Consider the following 22,981-nt stretch of genomic DNA (forward strand, 5'->3'; position numbering starts at 1 on the left):
CCAGACCCTCTCCCCTCTCCAAACAGGGCAAGTTGGGGAGCTGGAGTGGGGAGGTGGCCGTATTTGGCCCCAGTGGGCGATCACTCTTTCAGCTCAGGGTTTCTCTTGACTTGGAATAAAGACTCTGCATTGAACACAAATCATAGTTTTGTTGTTGTTGTTGTTGTTTTAAGACTGAGTCTTACTCTATTGCCTAGGCTGGAGCACAGTGGCGTGATCCCAGCTCAATGAAACCGCCACCTCCCGGGTTCAATCGATTCTCCCACCTCAGCCTCCAGAATAGGTGGGATTACAGGCGCACACCACCATGCCCAGCTAATTTTTGTATTTTTAGTAGAGACAGGGTTTCGCCATGTTTGCCAGGCTGGTCTTGAACTCTTAACCTCAAGTGATCTGCCAGGCTAAACTGCTGAAATTATAGGCATAAGCCACTGAGCCCAGCTCAAATAATAATTTAATTTAATTTAATTATCATTTATTTATTTTCTAAACAGAGTTTTGCTCTTATGCCCAGGCTGGAGTGAACTGGTGCGATCTTGACTCACTGCAACATCTATCTCTGGGTTCAAGCGATTCTCCTGCCTCAGCCTCCGGAGTAGCTGAGATTACAGGTGTCTGCCAATATGCCTGGCTCATTTCTGTATTGTTTTCTTTTCTTTAGTAGAGACGGGGTTTCACCATGTTGGCCACACTGGTCCTGAATCATAACTTATTTTAATTAAATTGTATTTTATTTCTCAAGCAAGGTTCGCTCTGTCCCTCAGGTTTGAATGGATTAGCCCAGTCACAGCCAACTGCAGCCACAACCTCCCTAGCTCAGGTGATCCTCCTGCCTTCACTTGCCAAGTAGCTGGGACTACAGGTGCCCACCACCACGTGCAGATCATTTTCTCAAATTTTTATAGGGATGGCGTCTTGTAACATTGACCAGGCTGGTCCCAAACTCCTCTCCTTCAGCGATCCTCTGGCCTCAACTTCTGAAATTGCTAGGATTACAGTCATGAGCCACCCTGCCTGGCCCACAAATCATATTTTATTCTTTTATAAAAAAATTGATTGTATTTTGTTATATATATATATTTTTCAACAGAATCTCACTATGTTGCCCAGGTTGGTCTTGAACTCCTGGATTAAAATGACCCACCCACCTCAGCCTCCCAAATTGCTGGGGTTACAGATATGACCTACTGTCCCTGGCCCTCAATTCATATTTGATTCTTGAGCCCCTTGGTCAGGCTTGATTCGCACACTCCCTCTGCAGTGACCCCGGGAGCCCCTCTCACAGCTCAGAGCGGAAGCTGAGGCTGCAGCCTGCCATCTTCTCCGCATAGTCCGCATCGAAGCGCTCATTCTGCGCCACGGTGAAGGTGGTTTTCCAGTCCCCAGTCATGCCTCGGGGAGGAAGGCAGGGAGCAAAGCTGGAGTCTCATCCCAGGGGAGGCCCTGAGTGCCTATGGGGAGGCTCCAGCCGCTGCTCCCACCTGCCCCAAACCCCCGTGCTGGCCGGCACCCACCTTTCCTCATGAAGGGGGAGATGCTGTGGTCCATGAGCTCCTGGGGGATGGTGGTGTAGTTGGCCATAGGGTTCTTCTTCATCTCCTTGAATGACGTGTGTTGAACCATGAGGTCTACGGTCTCCTCTGTCAGGGAGCGCCCCACAAACTCCAGGATCTTCCGAATCTCCCTTTTGGGGTTCTGAGCAGCAGAGGCTCCTCAGTGGAGGCTAGGTTTGCTGATTCAGGAAAATAAAAGGGGTCCCCTTCTCTAACCTCAGAGGGGAACTGGCCACTTCCACTAGAAAACCCACAGAGCCAGCTCCGCAACCCCCGGGGCCCCGGTCCCTGGGATAAAATGAATTGCTCTCTGCCCTGTGATCCCATCATGAGCTGGGCTTGGCTCCTATGGGTGAGGACCGGGATGATCTTCCGTGACTGTGGCCCTGGGTGGCACACCCTTTGGTGGGGATAATCAATAGGACTAAGTATCTAATCCGTGGCCCCCCATGCAGCTGACTCAGCTGCGGGAGATGAGAGCTGTGTGGGGTCCGCTGCCAGGTGGGGCTGTATCGGGGAGGCCTGGGCCAGGGAGGAGGATGGGGAATCCGGACCTGCAGTGGGGGCCACCAAGGAACGGGGCTGGGCGGCCTTGACGGGTACCTGTGAGGTGCCTGCCCCTAGGTGTCACATGAGGGGAAGCATCACAGGTGGTCTCACCTCCTTCATGTCTTCATAGAAGAGGTAGAGAACAGGGTGGGTGTGGCTCAGCTCCCACCACTCCTGCACGTGCTGGTACCAGGACCCGTAGGACACTGGAGAAGCGGGCAGGGGGCAGCGACACAGGGTTACTGTGCATTGCAGCCAACACACCTTGGCTCCACACCCTCCTTCCTCCCGTCAAACCCACCTTCTCCGGCCATGAACTTCTCCAGGAAGCTGTCCCAGGTCCCAGGCTCAGGGTGCACCTTGGCCATGTGGTAGAAGTGGTAGTAGGAGACCGCCACGTCCTTTGCGTTGCGGGCAACATAGACCACCTGCGGGGGCAGAAGACTCGACCCCAGCACCATCACCACACAGCCCGCCACAGGCCAGCTCATCTCTTGGTTTGGCAAAGGAAGAACCTGAGGCTTAGAGGCTGACTTGCTTGAGATCTCATCGCACCGGTAGGGCCAAGCTGGGATCTGAACCCTGCTTTTAAGCCAAAACTCTGCCTGGTCCCTGAGACCATCATATTCTAAAGTAATATAATCTGCATCAGTGCGTCACACCCCGATCTGGAGCAAGGCATGCTCCACCAGGCATGTTCCCACCACTACCAAATGTTGTGGGCCTGTGAGGACCCACCCTCTACCTTTCTTAGATCTACACTGAGGTCTCATGTTCTTGGTCATCAGAGCAAGAGACAGTCAGTCCCTCCTGTGGAAGATGAGACAAGGCTGGAGGAAGTGAGGCGACTTTCCCAGAAGAACAGGACCAAAGCTGGGCTGAGCCGGGGCCTCCTTCCCTGGATTCACATGCCCCACACCTGGACCTTTGATTTTTCCTTTTTGTTGTGGAATTTGTTTTTGTTTTTGTTTTTTTGAGACAGAGTTTCGCTCTTGTTGCCCAGGCTGGAGTGCAATAGCTCGTTTTCGGCTCACTGCAACCTCTGTCTCCCGAGTTCAAGCAATTCTTCTGCCTCAGCTTCCCAAGTAGTTGGGATTACAGGTGCCCACCACCACGCCTGGAGAATTTTTTCGGATTTTTAGTAGAGATGGGATTTTGCCATGTTAACCAGGGTGGTCTCCAACTCTAGACCTCAGGTGATCTGCTGGCCTCAGCCTGTTAAAGTGCTGGGATTACAGGCATGAGCCACTGCGCCTGCCGGCCCCTCTTTTTATTCCTCATCTTTTTGAGACAAGGTTTCTCTGTCACCCAGTCTGGAGTGCAGTGGTGTGATCATAGCTCACTTCACTCTTGAACTCCCAGGCTCAGGTGATCCTCCCACCTCAGCCTCCTCAGTAGCTGGTACTACAGGCACACACTATTATGCATACTTGATTTTTTTTTTTTGGACGAGACTGGTCTGTAACTTCTGGCTTCAAGGGATCTTCCCACCTCAGCCCCCCAAAGTGCTGGGATTACGGATGTGAAACACTGTGCCAGGCCTCACCTTGACCTTCTGATCCAACAGAGTCTGGGGCAGCAGGGCCAGGGGCAGGTGTGTCTTCAGGAGCCGTGGGGCCGGTGTGTCTTTCAGAGTCTCCATCCCTGAGCAGTGGGTCAGGGAAAGTCGGGTGAGCTGAAGCCCCAGCCCTGTCTTCCTCCCCTCCCCTTGCACCCAGGACACGGTCACACACCTGAGGGAATCCCTGGGACTTTGAACTCAAGGAAGGGCACCCGCATGAAGATGGGAGCTCGGCGACACTTCTCCAGGTCGCCACCTTGGTAGATCACGTCCAGAATCTGGCTCACCCAGGTAGTCCCTGGAGAGGGAGGGAGATGGGAGGTGAGCAGGCGGAGGGCACAACCTCGCTGGCCAAGGTGGGGACTGGCGCCAGGGAGAGGGTGGGTGGCCCTCCTCACCTACCGGACTTGGGGTAGGTGCTGATGAGCAGGTCATCGGGCCGGGCCCGGAAGCTCTGCAGGGGTCCCAGTGCCTCTGCAAAGTACTTGATGAGCGGAACCCCCTTCACGTACTCCAGTGGCGGGCGAGAGGTGTCCTGGATCAGCTCCATGTTCCTGTGTCAGGAGCCAGAGCCAGGCCTACTTCCTTTAACACCATCACAGCAGCAAGAAAGCGGCATTCTTGCTTTCAGGGAAGTCACTGGGGCCTAGGGAGGCTGAGTGACTTGCCCACGCTCACAAAGCCAGTCAGTGGCAGGGCTGGGGCTGAAACCAGGTCAGCCTCTAATGCGGTGGTTCCCCAGCCTGGCCACACCTTTCATTCACCTGCAGAGCTGTTCAGAATCCCAGGGCCTGGGCCACGGTGCAGACCAGTGAAAGCACCCTCGTGGCGCGGGGCCCAGATAGCAGAGTGTGTGACGGTCTCCAGGAGAGTCCAGCTGCACTGAGGAAGCTCTAGGGCCTGGCTGTGCTGTCTCCCTACCAGCCAGTGCCCTTTGTCTTACCATTTCCTACTGTGAACCCCCAGCCTCCACCCAGTGGGCTCCTGTCCCTGATACTCCCCTCCTTGAGTTCCCTGTGCCCCTCACATGTGGAAACCTCCCAGGCTGACCAGGCCTGTGATCCACTTGCCCGGCCACAGTCCATCCAGTCTCCAGGACAAACACAACCCATTGAGCAACTGAGCTGGTACTAGGGGCCAGAGCCTGCTGTGGGAATGAACAAAACTGATGACTCAACAAAAGGACAAGCCCAGGCAGGGTGGCTCCCGCCTGTAATCCCAGACCCTAGGGAGGCCGAGGCTAGGAGTTGGAGACCAATCTGGGCAGCATTGCAAGACACCATCTCTAAAAATCTTTAAAAAATGTTTTAAAAAATTAACCAGGCAGGATGGTGAGGGCCTGTAGTCCTAGCTACTCCAGAGGCTGAGGCAGGAGAATCACTTGAGCCCAGGAATTAAAGGCTGCAGTGGCCAGGATCCCACAGCACTCCAGCCTGGGTGACAGCAAGGCCTGGCCTCCCCAGAAAAAAACAAAAAAAAAAGCAAGGGAAGGGGATTCACGCCGGCCAAGGTTGTCTGAAATGGGATATCCATGGGGAAAGGGCAGGGATGGGAGAGGCCTCGGCTTCTGGAATGTCGGAGCCAGAAGCTGAGCAGGGTGAGGGCGCCCTGGGCCCTTCCAGTGTGTCACTCACCTGAGCTCTCGGGAACCTGGCCGGTGCCCTCCCCGTCCGCAGTGGCTGAGTGTGGGTGCAATGTGGGGAATGCAGGGGTGTTGTCTGTGCTGAGGGTTTTGTAGGTCCAGTGTGGGAGGGATCTGGAGCTAGGGACGGACTTAGATTTGCTTCCGGAAGGAAGGGGTAGGATTGGGGGTGGAGGAACTTCTCCATTACCCTCCTTAGTATGCCAGCTGGAGACAAGCTTAGAGTGATCTCCAAAGCCACGACTGGGTTTGATGTGTAGAAAACAGAAGAGTGAAAGGTTGTTTTTTTGTTTTTTGTTTTTTGGTTTTTTTGAGATGTCACAGGGCTCCTGACCTGCCCCTGCCAGGCAGGCCAACAGACAAGCTTTCTCTGATTGAACCAGGCAAGAGAGGGGAGGGATTGGAGGAGAAAGATGGGATAGGCAGGCCCGGGAAAGGTCACCTACGTGCCTGCTCCAGGCCAGTCTTTAAAGCACCAGGGGTTCTGGCCCAGTGCAGCCCACAGGCCCCAGCAGCCCATGCATTCCAGGCTCTGACCACAAGGCCAGTCTGGAGTGATGTGTGTGGGCAGAATGAAGGGGCAGCGGGGAACAGGGCATGGATGCATAAACCAAGAAAGAACAAGGACACTGCATTCCCACTGCCCTAGGAGCCAGCCCCAGCTTCAAGGCTCCCGGTGGGGAGCTCACAGAACATCGATAGAAGATCCTAGAAGAACAGCAGCCCATGGCAAGTGCTTTTGTTTCCTTGGGTTTGAAGGAGGCTCCACAGACAAGATATCAGAGGAAGCTGAGGCTTGGAAGCCACAGGGCCCCGTGGAAGGAGGGCATCCCCCCATCCTCCTCGTTCTTTGTCCTCACTATTTAAAGTCCAAGGTCAAGCTGGGCACGAGATAGCTAACCAACCCTCTGAGTAAAGGTGAGTCTCCCAAGCTTTACAAGAAATGTGTGAGGTCAGAAGCAAGCGGGCAGGTGGGAGTGTGGGGGAAGCTGAGGCATGGGGCTTCCAGGCAGAGGAGAGGCTGCTCCCCTGCTAGGGCCACAGGCCCCTCTTCCCTCCTCTGTGCCCCTGAGGAATCCCCGTGACTGGCAGGCCCTCGGGCTACTAGCTCCGCCCCTGCCCTAGCAACCTTCAGGAGGCCCCCTTGACTCAGACTTTGCATTGCACTCCAGTAACAACGGGTCAGACTCACACGGGGTGGCACAGAAAAGAGGCAAGAATGTGAGATTAATAGAGTGGTAGCAAGTGAATAGAAAATCCCAGGCAGCAGTTTCACATGACCAGAAGAAGGAAACTTGAAATAGTTGCATATGCTAAGGGCCAATAAGTCCCTGAAAAATAGGTTGAGGACCAAGCTGGCTACGACCAACCAGACACAACATGGCGCCGTATTTGATGTAGGTTTCACCTAGGATCTCACTGTACGATCAGTAACATACGAAACCATACGCCCGCCAGTGCCAAGACGGCTCCAGGAACACCTGGATTTGGGTGTAAATTGTGGCACCACGGTCTTGAGAAATCTTTCCCTTTTCCTGGAATCCATGAATATACCCCTCTTTAGTTAAAGAAGCCCATAAAAGTCAGTCCCAAACCTCGTAGGGCATGAGACACTCTCTTGAGGACCCCCACATTCCCCTTCTTGAGTGAGTCCTTTTGCTCTGCAAGAAATCTCCCTACATTCATGACTTTCTGATTTGCCCTTAAATTCCTTCTGGCAAAGGTGTCAAGAGCCTGGAGAAGGCCAGGCACAGTGGCTCACTCCTATAATCCCAGCAATTTGGGAGGCTGAGGCAGGCAGATCACCTGAAGTTGGGAGTTCGAGACCAGCCTGGCCAATATGGAGAAACCCTGTCTGAACTAAAAATAGAATATTAGCCAAGCGTAGTGGCACATGCATGTAATCTCAGCTACTCAGCAGGCTGAGGCAGGAGAATGGCTTGAACCCGGGAGGTGGAGGTTGCGGTGAGCCGAGATCGCGCCATTGCATTCCAGCCTGTGCAACAAGGGTGAAACTCTGTCTCAAAAAAAAAAAAAAAAAAAAAAGCCTGGACACTGGCCGAGGTCGATGTCCCACTGGTCTTTGAGGACCTCCCCTAGGCCACCAGTATCTGGAGGGGGTTAGGGACACTGAGGATCAGGTCTCCAGCAGTGCTGTCCAGTGTGCCTGCAGAGGCAAGAAGGTTGTTCACAGGCAGCCCAGGGCAGGGAGTGGGGTAAGGAGGCTGCGGCCAAAGCCCACTCATGTCTTCTAATTCCAAGTCTTCTGCTATTTCCTCCATGCTCGTCCAGCACAGCCAGATTCGGTCACCCAAAGCAGTGACATCTCACAGCTAAAAAGGCATGGGGCCGAGAGAGATACAGAGTCAGGCATCACAAGCCCCCTCCAGGCTCAGCCCTGAATACCAAGATCAGGACTCGGCTGCCCTGGCCTGGATTGCACAACTGGGCACCCTCTTCCCAGAGCTGGACCAGGCTGGGGCTGGGGGACTGCACTCACCCAGGGCATTGGCCCTCTAGGGGCAGAAGCTGCCCTGGTTCTTCCTGAAGGAACTCCTCTGACAGGCAGATCACATGGGCTCTTAGCCAGCAGCCAGGGTTGTGGCAACACAAGGGCCCCTCTTCATCCCATCCCAGGCAGCAGGCAGGTAAGAGACAAGGAGGGAGAGGGAGCTGGCGGCAAGCCCCTCCGTGCAGCAGGCACTGTTCCGGGCATCACACAGCTCCATCCGGTGAGGAAGGGGTGACTGTTATTTGTATTTTATGGATGAGGAAATGGACGTGGGGGTTTAAAATCCTTGCCCCCTGGGACTAAGCTAGTGAACGTCCTGTGAGCATCAGCAATGATTGATTGAGTCATAGCCTCACCACTGCAGCCAGACCTGAACTTTCTCACAGCTCAGCAACACCCAGCAGGTCACTGAATTTCCCCAGGTCAAGTCCTCTACTGACTCACAAGTAGCGGGAGCTCAGTAGAAGGCGCCCATCGTCCATTATTTTATTGACTATTTCTTGGCCATGGTCTCTGTGCTGAACTTTGTTCTACAGCAGTGACAAGAGCTGTCCTCGGGCAGTTTAGTGCAAAGGTTAGGGTGGGAGAGAGTAATGAGAGCAATAAAACACCTAGCAAGTCAGATAATAAGTATTCAGGAAAAGGAGCGGACGGGGAAGTACACAAGAGGTGCAATTTTATTTTATGTTTTTAGAGATAGTTTCTTGCTCTTTTGCCCAGGCTGTAGTGCAGTGGAGTGATCATAGCTCACTGCAGCCTCCAACTCCTGGGCTCAAGCAATCCTCCCACCTCAGTCTCCCTCGTAGCTGGGACTACAGGCACATGTCACCGTACCCGGGTTCTCAGAGCTGCAATTTTAAATCGGGAGATAGGGAAGACCTCCCTGTGCAGGTGGCAGGTTATCAAGGCAGAAGGTGTAGAGAAGAACCTTCCAGTCAAAGGAAAAGGGCAGGTCCTGCTGTTCTCAGGAATGGCCATAAATACTATCATCCCCATCTTAGAGACGGGGACAGGGTCGCAAAATTGTCAGGGCGTTTCCTGGCTCCTCAACAGCTGGATCCAAAGTCCTCTGGAGGATAAGCTGCCCTGCCTGGTGTGGACCTCTCCTGGAGCGCGCGGGCGCGCAGGGCGCACAGGCCTCTTGGACCCCGTGTCCGGCTCAGGCTCAGGCTTGGCGTCAGCAAAGGGACCTGCGCGGCGCCCTGGGGCCGGGGAGGCCAGCGCCAGTGCAGCGCGGCGGGCAGAGGTCCCGGCGGAGGTCGGGGTGCAGCGGGAGCAGGAGGCGCGCCTAGGACTGGGGTGCCAGGCCCACTCCAACCGCGGCAGGGTACGGGGGCGTCAGGGCGGCTCCGGCCACGGGGCGGACCCCAAGCCCTCGCCTGCCTGCCGCTGCGCTGTCTCCTTCCTTACCCGAAGGGCGGCCACCGCGGACAGGAAGGCGTGCACAACGAACATCATCTCCCTGGGGAGGAGAACGGGGGTGTCCCTGTGAGCCCTGCCGCGCCCAACCGCGGGTCCCCTCCAATCCCACCCCACATAGAGCACAACAGGCAGGGCCCAGGCCTGGCATAGTGGCTCATTCCTGTAATCCCAACACATGGGGAGGCTGAAGCGGTCGGATCACTTGAGGTCAGGAGTTCGAGAACAACCTGGCCAACATGGTGAAACCCCATCTGTACTAAAAATACAAAAATTAGCCAGGCATGGTGGCACGTGCCTGTAATTCCAGCTACTGGAAAGCCTGAGGCAGGAGAATCGCTTGAAAGGTGGGGCAGGGGGCGGTGGCGGAGGTTCCAGTGAGCCAAATCAGGCCATTGCACTCCTAGTGAGATGGGGAGGGTCTCTGTGCCAGGAGGAAGGCTTCCTGGAAGAGGCGGACCCTGCGAGGCACAGGCCTGATGAGAGGGAGTGGGCAGGCCTGTGACATAGGTGGGGCGTCCAGGGCTGGGATGGGGCCTGTCGCAGAGGAGGGACACGAAGGGGAGCCGGTGCCCTGGGAATCTCGGAGGTGGAACTCCGGGGAGGAGTTGGCTGGGGCGGAGGTGATGATCCAGGATGCAGGCCAGCATAGGGGTCTTGGTGGGCACGCTGGGAGGGAGAGAAGGGAGGACAGGTGGGTACCTGGTCTGGAGGCGGGGCCTGAAGTGGGCAGGTGCAGGGGCATGACTTCAGGCAGCAGCAAGGCCTGGGGCTAGGTTGAAGCCCCAAGTAAGGACCCCGCTCTGTGTTCCTTCCCCTGGGTGCCCGCTGTGCTGCCGTCTCACCCATGTGTAATTCAGTGCAGCAGCCCCTGTAGGACACCTGGCAGATTGGGTCACAGTCCTGCTGGGCCCTCAGGCTCACTTGGGACTGGGCGCTCCCAGGGGATCGTCCAACAGCTCAGTGCAGCATGCTGGGGGGTCAGGGCCAGCACCTGTCCCTGGGGCCTCAGGCCTCCCTTCCTTCCCACAGCGGCCAAGATCGCAGGTCTCTACAATGACTTGGAGCCACCCCGGAAGACCATGCGCAGAGGGGTGCTGATGACCCTGCTGCATCAGTCGGCCATGACCCTGCCCCTGTGGATCGGGAAGCCCGGTGACAAGTGAGGGTAGCAGCTGCGAGGGAGGGGCTGGTGCCCAGGGGCTGGGACTGACCTTTTGTTCTACTCACAGGCCCCCACCCCTGTGTGGGGCCGTCCCCGCCCCAGGGGACTACGTGGCCAGACCTGGAGACAAGGTGGCTGCCCGGGTGAAGGCCGTGGATGGGGACGAGAGTGGATCCTGGCCGAGGTGGTCAGTTACAGCCATGCCACCAACAAGTGAGTGACACCAGCCCCGGGGCTACTCTCTGGTCGCTGCACCTGCCTGGGCTGTCGCTCTGCTTCCCATCTGCTCAGCTGGAGACAAGCTCCACAGAGGGTGATGTGGGTGGGGCCAGCTGTGCAGGGAGCACCAGGTCCTCGCCCTGAAGCACCAGGTCCTCGCCCTGCCCCGGTCCTCCACACTCCTTGACAGGGACTGTGCCCCTGGCTACACCCAGCGTTTTCCTCCTTTTGTCCACAGGTATGAGGTAGATGACATCGATGAAGAAGGCAAAGAGGGAGTGTCCAGGCCAGGGCTGGGCACGGAGCCTGGGGGCAGCCTAACAGCTGGGAAGGAGCATCCCCACCCAGCCACAGGTTGACACAAGTCCCTCTATAGTCAGGAGACATACCCTGAGCTGACGCTGGATCATCCCGCTGCCCCAGTGGAAGGACAACCCCGAGACGGACCTGGAGGCCTTATTTGGGCGAGGGCGGGTCATGGAACTTGGGCAAGGCAGGAGAGGTAGTCAAGGAGACAACTACCTTCTCAGGATGCTGCGACCTTGGTGACCTCACGGCCAACACAGTAAGCCTCAGCATTCGCCTGGTCACTGAGTTCATTCAAGCAAAGCTATCCCCAGTAGGGCCTTTCCCTTTTGAGAACATGTGCATTTTGATTTTACCTGTCCTCAAACTGACCCGTTGCTCATTTTAATAGTAAAAACCACACCCCTGGGTGGAGATTTAAAATGCTAATGAGACATGTGTCCTAGGAACAGGCATGTATAGCAAATGCCCATGTGCACCCGGAGGACCACCCAGATCATGCTTACTAGTGACGCCGCTTCCCACCCATTATGAAAAATTGTGTAAGATTCCCATCAGGGGAGTTTTTCCTGTAGTAATCAACACTGTTCCACCCTGACAAGAAGCCCGTTCTGAACTCGCTCAAGGTGTATTGTCTATTATGCACTTAACTTGCAAAATACAGTTTTTCTTTTGCAATACTTTACTCTGTGCTGCACTTCTTTTGCTGTACGTCTCTTGTTTAAATTATTTTATTTATTTATTTATTTATTTATTTATTTATTATTATTTTAGATGGAGTCTCGCTCTGTGGCCTAGGCCAGAGTGCAGTGGTGCAATCTCGACTCGCGGCAACCTCCTCCTCCTGGGTTCAAGCGATTCTCCTTCCTCAGCCTCCCGAGTAGCCAGGATTACAGGGTTCACCACAACACCTGGCTAATTTTGTATTTTTAGTAGAGACGGGGTTTTGTCATGTTGGCCAGGCTGGTCTCGAAGTCCTTACTTCAGGTGATTCACCCACCTCAACTTCCCAAAGTGCTGGGATTACAGGTGTCAGCCACCGTGCCCCGCCTGCTTAATTTATTTTAAACCAAGAAGAGGAGAACCCAGGTATCATAACAGCCATCAAGCTGGGAAGGAGTGCCCCCAGCCACAGATTGACACAACCCCGAGGAGACACACCCTGAGCTGGCAGTCACGGCCTCAGTGGAAGGCCAACCCCCAGATGGACCCCAAGGCCTTGTTCCAGAGGGAATAGCTCATCATGGCCCTGTATCCCCAAACCACCTGCTACCACCACGCCCTGATCCACACGCCCCCACAGCAGGTAAAGCAGCCTCCAGGGGAGAGGTCATTGGTGACACCAGGAACAGGCTGATTAGAGAGGCTAGCGTCCCCTTCCTTGTCCCCTTTGTCCTCATCTCCCGAGCTAATGGGACCTGCCAGTAGCCCTCCCTCTTCCACTCCAGCCCCAAAGGCCACTGGTCCCTTGCCAACCCTGGCAGCCTTGGCAAGCCCCAAGTCAGTGGCATCCCTTCTGCAGCCCCAGGAGAACCAGCTCGGGATGGGAATCTCCTGCCCTGAGCCCCAGGCTCTTGCCTCCTCGTGCTCCTGGTGACATGGGACGCAAGCCACCTGAGGCCAGGATCCCTGTCTGCCACCCTCTGGGCTGCCCTCGGTCCTCTGAACACAGCATCCCTGAAAGGCAACAGACCCTCCAGCTATGGCCCCACTGGGAGGGAGTCAGCGCCCCTTCCTCTCCCCAACCTTTTCACTGTCCTGGGTCTCCAGCCACTGAGAAAAGAGCTGTGTAGCAGCAGGGACTGGGCCAAGACTTCTTGACCCCAGAGTGAAGGATGATGAGGGTGGCTGAGAGTCCACGGCCCAGAGGCTCCTGTGGTCTAGGCTGGGGGAAGGGGGTGCCTGTCCTGGCCTGGGGGTCTCTGAGCAGCCCTTCCTGTCTGCCTGCCACACAGCCCCAGGATGACTACTCGGTCCTATTTGAAGACACCTCCTATGCAGACGGCTATTCCCCTCCCCTCAATGTGGCTCAGAGGTACGTGGTGGCTTGTAAGGAGCCCAAGAAAAAGTGACACTGCCCGGCAGACTCGCCATCCCCCAACGACACAGGGCAGGACAGCAGAGGATGTGCTGGGATTAAACAGACATTCCTCCTCCTCTCGTCTCCTGGGTTTTACTTCTCCAGACCCTCTCCCCTCTCCAAACAGGGCAAGTTGGGGAGCTGGAGTGGGGAGGTGGCCGTATTTGGCCCCAGTGGGCGATCACTCTTTCAGCTCAGGGTTTCTCTTGGCTTGAAATAGAGACTCTGCATTGAACACAAGTCATAGTTTTGTTGTTGTTGTTAAGACTGAGTCTTGCTCTATCGCCCAGCCTGGAGCACAGTGGCATGATCCTGGCTCAATGAAACCTCCACCTCCTCGGTTCAATCGATTCTCCCACCTCAGCCTCCAGAGTAGGTGGGATTACAGGTGCACACCACCATGCCTAGCTAATTTTTGTATTTTTAGTACAGATGGGGTTTCGCCATGTTGGCCGGGCTGGTCTTGAACTCCTGACCTCAAGTGATCGCCAGGCTGAAGTGCTGAGATTACAGGCATAAGCCACTGAGCCCAGCTCAAATAAAGATAGTATTTAATTTAATTTAATTTAATTTAATTTAATTATTTATTTATTTTCAAGACAGAGTTTTGCTCTTATGCCCAGGCTGGAGTGAAGTGGCACGATCTTGGCTCACTGCAACATCTGTCCCTGGGTTCAAGCGATTCTCCTGCCTCAGCCTCCGGAGTAGCTGAAATTACAGGTGCCTGCCACCTTGCTTGGCTCATTTTTGTGTTTTTTGTTTTGTTTTGTTTGCTTGTTTGTTTTTGTTTTGTTTGTTTGTTTGTTTTAGTAGAGATGGGGTTTCACTGTGCTGGCCAGACTGGTCCTGAATCATAATTTATTTTAATTAAATTAAATTTATTTATTTCTCAAGGCAAGGTTCACTCTGTCCCTCAGGCTTGAGTAGCCTAGTCACAGCCAACTGCAGCCACAACCTTCCTGGCTCAGGTGATCCTCCTGCCTTCTCTTGCCAAGTAGCTGGGACTACAGGTGCCCACCACCACGTGCAGATCATTTTCTCAAATTTTTGTAGGGATGACGTCTTGTAATGCTGACCAAGCTGGTCCCAAACTCCTCTCTTCCGGTGATCCTCTGGCCTCAACTTCGTAAATTGCTGGGATCGTAGGCATGAGCCACTCTGCCTGGCCCACAAATCATATTTTATTCTTTTTGTTAAAATTGATTTTATTTTGTTATTATTATTATTTTTTTCAACAGAATCTCACTATGTTGCCCAGGTTGGTCTTGAACTCTCTTGGGTTCAAATGATCCTCCCACCTCAACCTCCCAAATTGCTGGGATTACAGATATGACATACTGTCCCTGGCCCTCAATTCATATTTGATTCTTGAGCCACTTAGTCAGGCTTGATTCGCACACTCCCTCTGCAGTGACCCTGGGAGCCCCTCTCACAGCTCAGAGCGGAAGCTGAGGCTGCAGCCTGCCATCTTCTCCGCATAGTCCGCATCGAAGCGCTCATTCTGCGCCACGGTGAAGGTGGTTTTCCAGTCCCCAGTCATGCCTCGGGGAGGAAGGCAGGGAGCAAAGCTGGAGTCTCATCCCAGAGGAGGCCCCGAGTGCCTATGGGGAGGCTCCAGCCGCTGCTCCCACCTGCCCCAAACCCCCGTGCTGGCCGGCACCCACCTTTCCTCATGAAAGGGGAGATGCTGTGGTCCATGAACTCCTGGGGGACGGTGGTGTAGTTGGTCATAGGGTTCTTCTTCATCTCCTTGAATGACGTGTGTTGAACCATGAGGTCCACGGTCTCCTCTGGCAGGGAGCGCCCCACAAACTCCAGGATCTTCCGAATCTCCCTTTTGGGGTTCTGAGCAGCAGAGGTTCCTCAGTGGAGGCTAGGTTTGCTGATTCAGGAAAATAAAAGGGGTCCCCTTCTCTAACCTCAGAGGGGAACTGGCCACTTCCACTAGAAAACCCACAGAGCCAGCTCCGCAACCCCCGGGGCCCCGGTCCCTGGGATAAAATGAATTGCTCTCTGCCCTGTGATCCCATCATGAGCTGGGCTTGGCTCCTATGGGTGAGGACCGGGATGATCTTCCGTGACTGTGGCCCTGGGTGGCACACCCTTTGGTGGGGATAATCAATAGGACTAAGTATCTAATCCATGGCCCCCCATGCAGCTGACTCAGCTGCGGGAGATGAGAGCTGTGTGGGGTCCGCTGCCAAGTGGGGCTGTAGCGGGGAGGCCTGGGCCAGGGAGGCAGGATGGGGAATCTGGACCCGCAGTGGGGGCCGCCCAGGAACGGGGCTGGGCGGCCTTGTGGGTCCCTGTGAGGTGCCTGCCCCCAGATGTCACATGAGGGGAAGCATCACAGGTGGTCTCACCTCCTTCATGTCTTCATAGAAGAGGTAGAGAACAGGGTGGGTGTGGCTCAGCTCCCACCACTCCTGCACGTGCTGGTACCAGGACCCGTAGGACACTGGAGAAGTGGGCAGGGGGCAGCGACACAGGGTTACTGTGCGTTGTAGCCACCACCTCTCGGCTCCACACCCTCCTTCCTCCCGTCAAACCCACCTTCTCCGGCCATGAACTTCTCCAGGAAGCTGTCCCAGGTCCCAGGCTCGGGGTGCACCTTGGCCATGTGGTAGAAGTGGTAGTAGGAGACCGCCACGTCCTTTGGGTTTCAGGCAACATAGACAACCTGCGGGGGCAGAAGACCCAACCTCAGTGCCATCACCACACAGCCCGCCCCAGGCCAGCTCATCTCTTGGTTTAGCAAAGGAGGAACCTGAGGCTTAGCGGCTGACCTGCTTGAGATCTCATCGCACGGGTAGGGCCAAGCTGGGATTTGAACCCTGCTCAGATGTCAAAGTCTGGCCTGGTCCCTGGATCCATATTCTACACTAATGTAATCTGCATAAATGCCCTCACACCCCAATTTGGAGCAAGGCATGCCCGGTCCCCTCCAGCTCCCTCCTCAGTGGGCCCGTGAGCACCCACACGCTGCCTTTCTGAGGCAGACACTGAAGAGTCTTGTGTTTCTGGTCATCAGACCCTTGCCAGAGCAAGAAGCAGATGGTGTCCCTGCAGAAGATGAGACCAGGTTGAAAGAAGTGGAGCGACCTTCCCAGAAGAACAGGACCGAAGCTGGGTTGCGCCGGAGCCTCCTTCCCTGGATTCCCATGCCCCCCATCTGGACGTTTTTTGTTCTTTTTGGTTTTTTTCTTTCTTTGAGTCGGGGTCTCTCTCTGTCACACAGACTGGAATGCAGTGGTGTGATCATGGCTCCACTGTAGCCTCAAACTTCTGGGCTGGGTGATCCTCCCAGATCAGTCTCCCAAGAAGCTGATACCACGGGCACATGCTAACACACCTGGCTTTTTTTTTTTTTTCTTTCTGGAAAGAGACTGCATCCCTATGTTGCCCATGCTGGTTTCCAACTCCTGGCCTCAAGTCAGCCTCCTGCCTTGGACTCCCAAAGTGCTGAGCTGATAGGCGTAAACCACTGTGCCCGGCCTCACCTTGACTTTCTGATCCAACAGAGTCTGGGGCAGCAGGGCCAGGGGCAGGTGTGTCTTCAGGAGCCGTGGGGCCGGTGTGTCTTTCAGAGTCTCCATCCCTGAGCAGTGGGTCAGGGAAGGTCTGGTGAGCTGAAGCCCCAGCCCTGTCTTCCTCCCCTCCCCTTGCACCCAGGACACGGTCACACACCTGAGGGAATCCCTGGGGCTTTGAACTCAAGGAAGGGCACCCGCATGAAGATGGGAGCTCGGCGACACTTCTCCAGGTCGCCGCCTTGGTAGATCATGTCCAGAATCTGGCTCACCCAGGTAGTCCCTGGAGAGGGAGGGAGATGGGAGGTGAGCAGGCCGAGGGCACAACCTCGCTGGCCAAGGTGGGGACTGGCACCTGGGAGAGGGTGGGTGGCCCTCCTCACCTACCGGACTTGGGGTAGGTGCTGATGAGCAGGTCATCGGGCCAGGCCCGGAAGCTCTGCAGGGGTCCCAGTGCCTCTGCAAAGTACTTGATGAGCGGAACCCCCTTCACGTACTCCAGTGGCGGGCGAGAGGTGTCCTGGATCAGCTCCATGTTCCTGCGTCAGGGGCCAGAGCCAGGCCTGTTCCCTTAACACCATCACAACAGCAAGAAAGCGGCATTCTTGCTTTCAGGGATGTCACTGAGGCCTAGGGAGGCTGAGTGACTTGCCCACGCTCACAAAGCCAGTTAGTGGCAGGGCTGGGGCTGAAACCAGGTCAGCTTCTAATGCGGTGGTTCCCCAGCCTGGCCACACCTTTCATTCACCTGCAGAGCTGTTCAGAATCCCAGGGCCTGGGCCGTGGTGCACACCAGTGAAAGCACCCTCGTGGCGCGGGGCCCAGATAGCAGGGTGTGTGACGGTCTCCAGGAGAGTCCAGCTGCACTGAGGAAGCTCTAGGGCCTGGCTGTGCTGTCTCCCTACCAGCCAGTGCCCTTTGTCTTACCATTTCCTACTGTGAACCCCCAGCCTCCACCCAAGGGTCCTCCTCTCCCTGATGCTCCCCTCCTTGAGCCCCTCAGGCCCCTCACATGTGGAAACCTCCCAGGCCAGCCAGACCTGTGATCCACTTGCCCGGCCACAGTCCATCTGGGCTCCAGGACAAACATGGCCCATTGAGCAACTGAGCTGGTATTGGGGGCCAGAGCCTGGTGTGGGAATGAACAAAACTCTGATGATTCAGCAGAATGAGGAGGGGACACGGTGGCTCATGCCTGGAATCCCAGAGCTTTGGAAGCCCAATGGGGAAGAATCACTTGAGCCTTAGACTTTGAGACCAACCTGGGCAATATAGCAAGACCCCATCTCTAGAAAAAATATGTTTAAAAATGAGCTGGGCAGCCAGGTGCGGTGGCTCACACCTGTAATCCCAGCATTTTGGGAGGTCGAGGTGGACAGATCACCTGAGATTGGGAGTTCGAGATCAGCCTGACCAACATGGAGAAACCCCTTCTTTACGAAAAATACAAAATTAGCCAGGCGTGATACCGCATGCCTATAATCCCAGCTACTCGGGAGGCTGAGGCAGGAGAGTCACTTGAACCTGGGAGGCAGAGGTTGCGGTGAGCTATATCACGCCATTGCACTCCAGCCTGGGCAACAAGAGTAAAACTCCATCAAAAAAACAAAACAAAACAAAAAAAAACTAAATTAAAAATAAGTTTGAAAAACTAGCTGGGCATGGTGGCTCTCTCCTGTACACCCAGCTACCCAGGAGGCTGAGGCGTGATGATCATGCGAGCCCATGATTTTGAGGCTGCAGTGAGCTACAGTTTGGCCACTGCACTCCAGACTGGGTGTCAGAGCCAAGCTCTGTCCCAAAGAAACAAAAACAAAAAAGAAGGAAGAGAAGTCAGGCTGGGGGTCCCCTAGTGAAACTGGATATCCACGGGGAAGCAGCCAGTATGACAGAGGCCTCGACTGCTGGGATGTTGGCTGCAGAAACTGAGCAGTGTGAGGGCGTCCTGGGCCATTCCACTCTGGTACTCACCTGAGCTCTCTGGAATCTGGCTCTGTTGCCCTGGTGGCTGAGTGTGGGGAGTGTAGAGCTATGGTCTGCCCTGAGGGTGTGGTAGGTCCAGTGTGGGAGGGATCCAGAGTCAGGGCCAGACTTGGGTTTGCTCCGGGAAGGAAGGGGTGTGATTGAGAGGGAGGGAACTTCTCCATTACCCTCCTTAGCACCTGAGCTGCAGCCAAGCTTAGAGTAATCTACAAAGCCAAGATGTGAGTTTAGTGTTTAGTTGTGATTAGAAAACACAAGAATAAAAGGCAAAAGAGCCCAATGTATGCATCTTTTTAAAATTTAGTTTAATTAATTAATTTATTTATTTTGAGAAGGGGTCTTGATCTGTCGCCCAGGCTGGAGTGCAGTGGCATGATCTTGGCTCACTGCAACCTCCGCCTCACGGGTTCAAGCGATTCTCCTGCCTCAGCCTCCTGAGTAGCTGGGATGACAGGCACCCACCGCCACACCCAGCTAATTTTTGTATTTTTAGTAGAGACGGGGTTTCACCATGTTGGTCAGGCTGGTCTTGAGCTCCTAACCTCAGGTGATCTGCCCGCCTTGGCCTCCCAAAGTACTGGGATTACAGGCATGAGCCACCGCACCTGGCCCTTTTTTTTATTTTTTGAACTCTCACGAGGTTCCTGAGCTGCCCTCTGAATTCCACCCTACAGGGCAGGCCGACAGAGGAGTTTTTCTAATTGACCCAGCCAAGGGAAGTGAGCTGGTGAGTGGGGAAAAATGGGTACTCACTAGACAGAAACGGGGCAGGTCATGTTTCCCAGGGCCGTCTTGAAGGCACCGATGCTTCTAGTCCAGTGCAGCCTGCATGCAAGCCCCCAGCAGCCCAGGCACTCCAGGCTCTGACCACAAGGCCAGTCTGGAGTAATATGTGTGGGCAGAGTTGAAGGGGCAGTGGTGGAGCAGAGCATGGATGCACAGAACAAGAAAGAACAAAGACACTGGAGTCCCATCACCCTGGGAGCCAGCCCCAGTTTCATGGCTTTCGGAGTATCGCTAGAAGATCCTAGAAAAACAGCAGCTTGTGGCACATGCTTTTGTTTCCCTGGGTTTGAAGGAGGCTTCAAGAGACCAGAGGAGGCTGAGGCTTGGAAGCCACAGGGCCCTGTGGAAGGAGGGCATCCCCCCATCCTCCTCGTTCTTTGTCCTCACTATTTAAAGTTCAAGGTCAAGCTGGGCATGAGACAGGTAACCATCTGAGTAAAGGTGAGTCTCCCAAGCTTTCCAAGAATTGCCTGAGTTCAGAGGCAAGCGGGCAGGTGGGAGTGTGGGGGAAGCTGAGGCACGGGGCTTCCAGGCAGAGAAGAGCCTGCTCACATGCTAGGGCCACAGGCCCGTCCTCCCTCCTCTGGAAGCCCCTTGACTGGCAGGACCGTGGGCTACTAGCTCTGCCCCCGCCCTCAGCAACCAACAGAAGGCACCCTTGACTCAGACTTTGTATTGCATTCCAGAAAAAAGCCCCAGACCCGCAGTGGGTGGCACAGAAAAAAGGTGGGAGGGGGGTTACACAGATCAATCCTATGAGGCAGGGGTGACTATTATTCACATCTTAGAGATGAGGAAATGGAGGTGGGGGAGTTAAAATCCTTGACCCCAGGGACTAAGCTGGCCAGTGTCCTGTGAGCATGAGCAGTTACTGATTGAGTCACAGCCTCACCACTGCGGCCAGAGCTGCCAGGTCACTGAACCTCTGCAGGACAAGCCCTCTACTCACTCAAATTTACCGAGAGCTCAGTAGAAGCCAGGACCATCGTCTGTTATTTTATTAACTATTTGTTGGCCATCGGCTCTATGTGGGACTGTTCTACAGCAGTGACAAGAGCTGCCCTCAGGCAGTTTAGTACACAGGTTCGGATGGGGTTTAATGAGATGCATAACATTTGTAGTATGGCAGACAATAAAAGTGTTCAGGAAAGGTGGGCGGGCAGGGAAGTGCACAAGAAAGAGCCGCAATTTTATTGTATTTTATTTTCTTAGAGACAGGGTCTTGGTCTTTCCCCCCAGGCTGGAGTGCAATGGAGTGATCATAGCTCACTTCCGCCTCCAACTCCTGGGCTCAAGTCATCCTCCCACCTCAGCCTCCCCGGTAGCTGGGACTACAACCATGTGCCACCATGCCCGGCTTCTCAGGGCTGCAATTTTAAATCGGGCGATAGGGAAGACCTCCCTGTGGAAGGCAGAAGGTGTAGAGAAGAACCTTCCAGTCAAAGGAAAAAGGCAGGTCCTGCTGTTCTCAGGAATGGCCATAAATACTATCATCCCCATCTTAGAGAGGGGGACAGGGTCGCAAAATTGTCAGGGCGTTTCCTGGCTCCTCAACAGCTGGATCCAAAGTCCTCTGGAGGATAAGCCGCCCTGCCTGGGGCCGACCTCCCCTGGAGCGCGCGGTAGCGCAGGGCGCACAGGCCTCTTGGGGCCCGGGACCGGCTCAGGCTCAGGCTTGGCGTCAGCAAAGGGACCTGCGTGGCGCCCTGGGGCGGAGGAGGCCCGAAGGCCAGTGGTCAGTGCGGGGCGGCGGGCGGAGGTCGAGGAGCAGCGGGACCGGGAGGCGCGCCCAGGGCGGGGGTGCCAGGCCCACTCCAACCGTGGCGGGGTACGGGGCGGTCAGGGCGGCTCCAGGCAGGGGTCGGACCCCAAATCCGGGCCACATGCCGCCGCCCGGTCTCCTTCCTTACCCGAAGGGCGGCCAAGGCAGACGGGAAGCCGTGCACAACGAGCACAATCTCCCTGGGGAGAAGAACAGCGATGTCCTGTGAGCCCCGCCGCGCCCCACTGCGGGCGTAGCCCAGCGCCCTCGCCGCGGGTTCCCTCCTATCCCACCTGAGAACGGGGTCCTCACTCCCGGCTTCAGCTGAGCCCCAGGCCCTGCAACTCCTGAAGGCAGGCCCCCTGCACCTGTCCACCTCAGGCCCTGCCTCCAGCCCGGGTACCTACCTCTTCCCGCTCCTCTCCCTCCTGTGCTCCACCCGACCCCAGCGTGCCCATCAAGACCCCTGCGCTGGACCCCAGCCTGGATCATCACCCTTGCCTCAGACAGCTTCTCCCCGGATTTCCACCGCCGAGATTCCCAGGGCACAGCCTCCCCGTTAGGCTCCTCCCCTGCGACTAGCTCAGTCCTCGCCCTAGACGCCCCGCCCATGTCACAGGCCTGGCGGGTCCCTCTCATCAGGCTTGTGCCCCCGGTTCCACTTCCTCCAGGAAGCCTTCCTCCGTACAGAGAGACCCTTCCCCTCTTATCAGGGACCTCGCCCACTGGTCCGCCAAGCTCCATCTTTCTTGCGGCCCCCATTGTGCTGCTGGACCTGACAAACAGGGTTGACAGTGAACCCCACATAGACAGGGCCCGGGTACCAGGGATTCAGGCAGTAGAGCAGCTGGACGCTGAAGAAGTGCCCGGTCTCACCCCGATTCCCGCTGGACCCTTCGAATTTTAGGAACTTTTCACTAACGAAACATATTCCTGTGTCAGCACCGACATCAAGAAGAGAACCTCACCAGTACCTCAGAACCCGCTTTGTCCCCCGCCTGGTTTCTTCCCTTGGGTGCCTGCTGTGCTGCTGTCTCACCCATCTGTAGTTCAGCGCAGCAGCCCCTGTAGGCCACCTGGCCGATCGGGTCACAGTCCTGCTGGACCCTCAGGTTCACTCAGGGGCTGGGGGCTCCCAGGGGGTCCTTCAACAGCTCAGTGCAGCATGCTGGGGGGTCAGGGCCAGCACCTGTCCCTAGGGCCTCAGGTCTCCCTTCCTTCCCACAGCGGCCAAGATCGCAGGTCTCTACAATGACTCAGAGCCACCCCGGAAGACCATGCGCAGGGGGGTGCTGATGACCCTGCTGCAGCAGTCGGCCATGACCCTGCCCCTGTGGATCGGGAAGCCCAGTGACAAGTGAGGGCAGCAGCTGCGAGGGAGGGGCTGGTGCCCAGGGGCTGGGACTGACCCTTTGTTCTGCTCACAGGCCCCCACCCCTCTGTGGGGCCATCCCCGCCTCAGGGGACTACGTGGCCAGACCTGGAGACAAGGTGGCTGCCCTGGTAAAGGCCGTGGATGGAGACGAGCAGTGGATCCTGGCCGAGGTGGTCAGTTACAGCCATGCCACCAACAAGTGAGTGACAGCAGCCCGAGGGCTGCTCTCAGCCCCTCCTGTCCCCCTGCCCCACAGCCCCAGGATGACTACTCAATCCTGTTTGAAGACACCTCCTATGCAGAAGGCTACTCCCCTCACCTCAGTGTGGCCCAGAGGTAGCTGGTGGCTTCCAGGAGCCCAAGAAAAAGTGACGCTGCCCGGTAGACTCGACATCCTCCACCATCCTGGGGCAGGACAGCAGGGGATATGCTGGGATTAAACAGACATCCCCTCTCCACACATCTCCTGGGTTTTACTTCTCCAAACCCCTCTCCCCTCCCCAGACATGGTGACCTAGGGAGCTGGAGGCTGGGGGAGA

The 22,981-nt window shown here is 55.8% G+C and overlaps 3 protein-coding genes and 1 pseudogene across 4 annotated transcripts; 2 read left to right on the plus strand and 2 right to left on the minus strand.

Moving 5' to 3' along the window:
* Positions 1–457: 457 nt before the first annotated feature.
* On the minus strand, positions 458–5,797 carry LOC119621165 (sulfotransferase 1A1). Of its 2 annotated transcripts, none has more exons than XM_073015276.1 (8): positions 5,298–5,797; positions 4,066–4,217; positions 3,836–3,961; positions 3,649–3,746; positions 2,404–2,530; positions 2,214–2,308; positions 1,515–1,695; positions 458–1,392 (listed from the first exon to the last, which is right to left on the minus strand). In XM_073015276.1, the coding sequence occupies exons 2-8, from the start codon at positions 4,211–4,213 to the stop codon at positions 1,280–1,282; spliced, it is 888 nt and encodes a 295-aa protein (XP_072871377.1). In that variant the 5' UTR covers positions 4,214–4,217; positions 5,298–5,797; the 3' UTR covers positions 458–1,279. The 2 variants fall into 2 exon arrangements, with proteins under 2 accessions (XP_072871377.1, XP_072871376.1); XM_073015275.1 differs by having other exon boundaries at positions 4,066–4,241.
* Positions 5,798–8,787: 2,990 nt separating this feature from the next.
* On the plus strand, positions 8,788–11,487 carry LOC140711615 (uncharacterized). The gene is given in 6 exon segments (XM_073014932.1): positions 8,788–9,144; positions 9,234–9,305; positions 10,181–10,398; positions 10,469–10,566; positions 10,569–10,614; positions 10,859–11,487. Coding segments are annotated over 6 exon segments (912 nt in total). The 3' UTR covers positions 10,980–11,487.
* Positions 11,488–14,398: 2,911 nt separating this feature from the next.
* Positions 14,399–17,162, minus strand: LOC103231890 (sulfotransferase 1A1-like; annotated as a pseudogene).
* Positions 17,163–20,492: 3,330 nt separating this feature from the next.
* LOC140711669 (SAGA-associated factor 29-like) lies at positions 20,493–22,966 on the plus strand. Its single transcript, XM_073015291.1, has 2 exons — positions 20,493–22,424; positions 22,495–22,966. Exons 1-2 carry the CDS (start codon positions 22,345–22,347, stop codon positions 22,643–22,645), a joined length of 231 nt encoding a protein of 76 aa, XP_072871392.1. The 5' UTR covers positions 20,493–22,344; the 3' UTR covers positions 22,646–22,966.
* The last annotated feature ends 15 nt before the right edge of the window (positions 22,967–22,981 follow it).

This window comes from Chlorocebus sabaeus, chromosome 5, assembly GCF_047675955.1.
Source record: "Chlorocebus sabaeus isolate Y175 chromosome 5, mChlSab1.0.hap1, whole genome shotgun sequence".
NCBI lineage: Eukaryota > Metazoa > Chordata > Mammalia > Primates > Cercopithecidae > Chlorocebus > Chlorocebus sabaeus.